At 32.0% G+C, this 4,991-nt stretch overlaps 1 protein-coding gene across 1 annotated transcript; it reads right to left on the reverse strand.

The window, feature by feature from the left end:
• Positions 1–953: 953 nt before the first annotated feature.
• Positions 954–4,083, reverse strand: LOC123715070. The gene is made up of 5 exons (XM_045669887.1): positions 3,981–4,083; positions 3,022–3,167; positions 2,391–2,644; positions 1,190–1,351; positions 954–995 (listed from the first exon to the last, which is right to left on the reverse strand). The coding sequence occupies exons 1-5, from the start codon at positions 4,025–4,027 to the stop codon at positions 954–956; spliced, it is 651 nt and encodes a 216-aa protein (XP_045525843.1). The 5' UTR covers positions 4,028–4,083.
• Positions 4,084–4,991: the final 908 nt, after the last annotated feature.

Below are 4,991 nucleotides of genomic sequence, written 5' to 3' on the forward strand. Positions count from 1 at the left end.
TGATTCAAATAACTTTATTAGTAATATATTGTCTTAAATGTAATGTAACGTGAGTATTTTGATATACACAATTTGCTCTACAAACAAGTATGATGGTAGAAATTATAACATTTAGTTATACTATACTACTACTATAATAAATATTCAGATACGTATTTCTAAACGCAACTCAACTCATAATAATATCTAGGATCATGTCATAAAAAGTAGTTTGTCAGGTCACTAAATTTTTGATGATTGAACTCCATATTGTGCAAAGCACTTTCTTATAAGTCTTATAAAGACAAATCGTTCAAAAAGTTAAACACAAAGTTGAATTGGAGGAAATTAAGGATCCCATATTTACCGCCAGCTTTATAAACAACTTTTTATAGGCTTTTTTGTATTCTTTTATCTTGTTTTCTTTTTTGTATTGTGTAGCTGTTAATTTGTGTATTTAATAAGTTTTCTGTTTATTGTCTTCTGTTGTCCTTTCTTTACTATTGTCATATACGATTCATTAATGTATTGTTGTATTAGTATATTATCTCAGTGAATGTTTTTAATGAGACACCGTAAATAGTAAAAACCGTAAACCTTATAAAGTTTAGAAAATCGGTTTAATTCGTCGTAATATCAGCGTGAACCGGATTTTACCTATAAATTAATGATGCCCATCACTCTTATTAAGTAATAACCGTGATAATTAAATTACAATATTAATAAAAAGACTCGATAAACCTCAAGAGACCAATAACACAGGGGGCTTTAAAAACAAAATGTCAATGTCAAAATGAACTGTTATTTTCATACAAATTTAGTTTTCGACTTCCTACATACACTACAGTTAACGGTTTAAACAAATGTGAAAATTTATACAACCTCGGACTTCTCGCTTCAAACTTCTTAAAAAGTTACCAACTTGGCGGATATTTACGGAAAATTAATCATTTGTTAGATTATTTTTTAACGTTTTAAAGGATATCTGTGACAATTATTGATTTATGGTAGAGATTCTGGTAACATTATTTGTCAATGCTTAGCTTAGAAGATGTGAGCGGTTTTGTCAAAATGAAGACCTTTTAATTTTATTGATGTAAAAATGCTCAACTTAGATATCCAAATTTCTATCTTTGCGTTGAAAATCGACAAAACATTTTACACTAAATTATTCGGCAAAATATAGTAAGCAAATAGATAATGAACCTACCTTATACATGTAAAGAGGCACCGGTAATCTTCGATTTCCATTCGTATTATCAAGGTAAATGTCCTCAAATCGTCCATTTTGATTTCTTAATTGAGTTACTCCAAAGCTACCTGTGTATATTATACAGTTGTACCCAACGGCGCCGATACGACCCCGTAGATTCTGTTAAATTTAAGACATTTAAATTACAGTTGTGCTATTTAATAAAGTAATGATATTAGATTAGAATGTAATAAAATAATCGTCAATCGCCTTTTTAAAGAAGGCAAGAAGTACTACCTTTATTTTATTGTTTTATTGGACAGGAAAAGTAGAAGTAAGGAACAAAACGACGTTAACATATGTTAGCTTTTAATATTAATTTAATTGAATTCTAAAGATTTTTATGAAACATATTCTTAAGAATCTTGCTACAAGTGCGCATGTGCAATAGTTATTCATTTCACTCGGTCGGTTGTTTACGAGTTGTTACGAATTGACTCGACCATCTTCCCGAAGTGGGATGGTCGAGTCGGAGGAGGGAGTTGTGATTATAAAAGAGGTTTTGACACATGCGCACGGGCCTTTTCTTTGTCCAAGTTTGAAGTTATACAGTTCACGTAAAATCAGTGAAGTAAATTATAGTGAATTAAGTCATCATTGAAGTGTTTAATTTCCTACCCTAAGAACTAAATCAATCAAGAGTTATAAAAATATATGTTTCGAAAATAAGTAAACCTTGTGACCACATCACAATGGTACAGCATGTAAAAGCAGCATGTATAAAGTCCAACCATGTCAATAATAATTATAACAACAACAAAAAAAAACTAGTCCGTGTTACTAAGCGAGTAAGCTATAATGTCTTACACTTATAGTAGACTGACGTTTGAGGGAGCCTGCTTCGATGACAGATATAGCATCTGTCAGTCTTTAAGAGACGTTTATCGTGCTCAATGACAGAGACTAAATCATAGATTTGTGTGTTATTTGTTAAATTACTTCTATTTATCATTCATTTTATATTGTTCTCTTGTTTTGTGTTTAATAACTGTTAAAGTCTGATGATCAAATTAATTATATATGTTTGTGTGAAAAACATAAAGTTGTAGTAGAAATAAATATTATATAACCATAACTAAATATAATAATTGTATAGTCATTACGATAGTATTGTCATTAAAATAGGTAAATACATATAGCATGATACCGACAAACTTACCTGTTCAAGCCAGTTCCAGTTACCAGCATTGAAAGGCTGCCATTGGGGCACAGCGTTAATAAAGTAAAATGTAGACCGCTGTTCTGGTGCAAATACGGCGTCACTTTTAGCGACCAGATGTCCTCTTGCCAAAAACTGTGTTGATGTGACGTATCTATTGGCTAATTCCTCTCCTACTACCCTTGCTATAGCTTGCTTTTGTTGAACTTGAGTGTAAAGATTATTTGCCCCCACTCCAGGAAAGAAATTTCCCGCTGAAAATAAGAGATTGTGAAAATTTATCAATAAGTGTGAACTAAACATTTTCTATAAAGGAAGACGTTCATATTCAGAAATTCATAATATACGAGTCTGCATAAAACGTAGATATAACATTGAACATAATATTTATTACAAGTGAAACACATGCACAAAATAATAATAATAATCAAAAAGGTAAAATATTATGGAAAGAAAAAACTGAAATAAGGTAAATTTTAAGCGTATAATGTGTAGTGGTTTTAACTGGCCCTGGCTTAGCATTACGCTGTGGAGCAGATGTGTTCCATGCGCATGCGCAGCGATGGTCATTCTGCCAGAGACCACAACAGTTAAATATAATGTTGGTCTGTATATCATATAAAAAAATTACCTATCCAACTCGGTCTGTTCACTCCAGATTGGTGAACAGCGTTCGACGCGTCCATAGGCATCCACACATATAGCACTTCAAAGCGCTGTTTGTCGAAGCAGGAATTGTAGACTGTATGGAATACGTTGTTAACTATAAATCCGACCCTGTAAACACTTTTTATGTGAGATAACACTAACAGCAACTAAACGTATCGCCATATTAGCAATAGACTGGAGTAGTTATAGCTTGCCATGGAATCAATACTATACTAAAAATGCTCTTTCATTGTCCTGTATTGATAACACAATTCTAAGTAAATAATTTTAATTAGTTAATTTAATGAATTTCATTTGAAATTGAGAACGTAATTATCCAGAGCTTAAACAAAAGCGTTTATCAAGTTTCTTATTAAGATTAAGCGAACAAGAATTTTTATATAGAAAAGTCGTGATAAAAACTAAAATTTGTAGTTGGAAATGTAATATTTTTATATTTTTTGTAGTCTATAACTTATACTGTAGAACATGTATTATATATATAATACATGTTCTATATATATTATATAATACATATTAAAGTACAGCATATATATATATATATATATGTGCTGTACTTTAATAAATAACTAAATAAACGTTTATAATTACGTAGTAGCAAAATGGCAGGACGACGATGCACCTTCATGTACCAAGAGCAAAAAATCCTGTGACTAGTTTAAGAGATCTGTTAGCCTATGCCATAACTGAAGTTTGAAGCTAACCAGCACACGACACATAGTATAGATACCGGCAAACATCTTGAACAAATGTCCTTGCCTACGCAGTAGCGATTTTTGGGTATCACTTTGGTGGTGTCGTTTGTGTTCCTCGCTGTGTACGATGCGCAAACTTAGCCCCACTCCCTTGTTTAATGCTCAATAAGTTTGCCGGTATCTGTATGTTTCGTTAAATTAATGTCATCACATGCTCTGTAATTACCAATTAAAATACTTGTATTGTAACAATTTAAAATTAAGAACGTCCATAAAGGGACGCAAGGAACGAAGTAGGTATTAAAAGGCCACTGTATTCTTGTGTCTTTATCCGTCCGTGTAACATAATTGTTTAGCTTGTCCAAAACACAAACGCCACTTTGAATAAAAAAACCCACAACCATTTGTGAGTATCCAGCCACAGAATCCACGCGTAAATTTTGTGTATTTTGCCTATGTCACACTTTAAAATCGATTTTTGTTTAGATTTTTTTTATTAGTAATTGTTTTGTTTAATAAATGTTTTGATTAATATCTGTATGATCTTTACATGTTTGTAATATTTGCCTTTTGATGCTTGTCACATTAAAAATTGTATTTTGTGTTTATTTTATCAATGTATCAGAGTGCCAAGTGTTGGCAAGCTTTAATCAATAAAAAATAAAACAAAATTATATGCAACCTCAACAATAACTGTTACATATTAGTCAATTTACATAAAGCAATAATGAACGAACCTTTCTTATTCTGTATTCTATAGACGAAAACCGTGAAAATTCAGTCGGAATTTCACTATACAGTTCATAAAGGCGGCTAAAGGCCGATTCACACATATCAGTGAAGCCACAGTTCCGACACAGTACCGGCACAGTGCGAAATATTCTTTCATACATTCATGTGTGAATCGGCCTTAAATGTAATTTACCTAATAACGACGTTGTTATTAAAGCAACGTTGACTTGTTTCCTGAGCTTCATGAAAGGCATGGTTGTTGCAAGTCAGCTGATTAAACGCACCAGTTCCGTCAATGAAACCAGGTCCTGTAATTTGTGTTCCGCTCGAGCATTGAATAGTCTAAAAATACGTTAAATTAATAAAATGTTTAAAGACATTTTCATAAATGTAAAGGGTTTGGACACAGGCTGATTGATGTACTTCTTGTTGAGGTTGTGGTGTTAGTATTACGTTATGTTACACATGCTTCCAATTGTTTCTTTAACAGATATGATGATGTTGA

The sequence above is a fragment of the Pieris brassicae genome, chromosome 10 (genome assembly GCF_905147105.1).
Source record: "Pieris brassicae chromosome 10, ilPieBrab1.1, whole genome shotgun sequence".
Taxonomy (NCBI): Eukaryota; Metazoa; Arthropoda; class Insecta; order Lepidoptera; family Pieridae; genus Pieris; species Pieris brassicae.

Coding starts and splice junctions, on each gene's coding strand:
- LOC123715070 (XM_045669887.1), bottom strand. CDS start 4,027: ATGGACGTTCTTAATTTTAAATTGTTACAATACAAGTATTTTAATTG. Junction 2,645..3,021: donor GAACAGACCGAGTTGGATAG/GTAATTTTTTTA, acceptor TCTTATTTTCAG/CGGGAAATTTCTTTCCTGGA. Junction 996..1,189: donor TGCCTCTTTACATGTATAAG/GTAGGTTCATTA, acceptor TAATGTTACCAG/AATCTCTACCATAAATCAAT.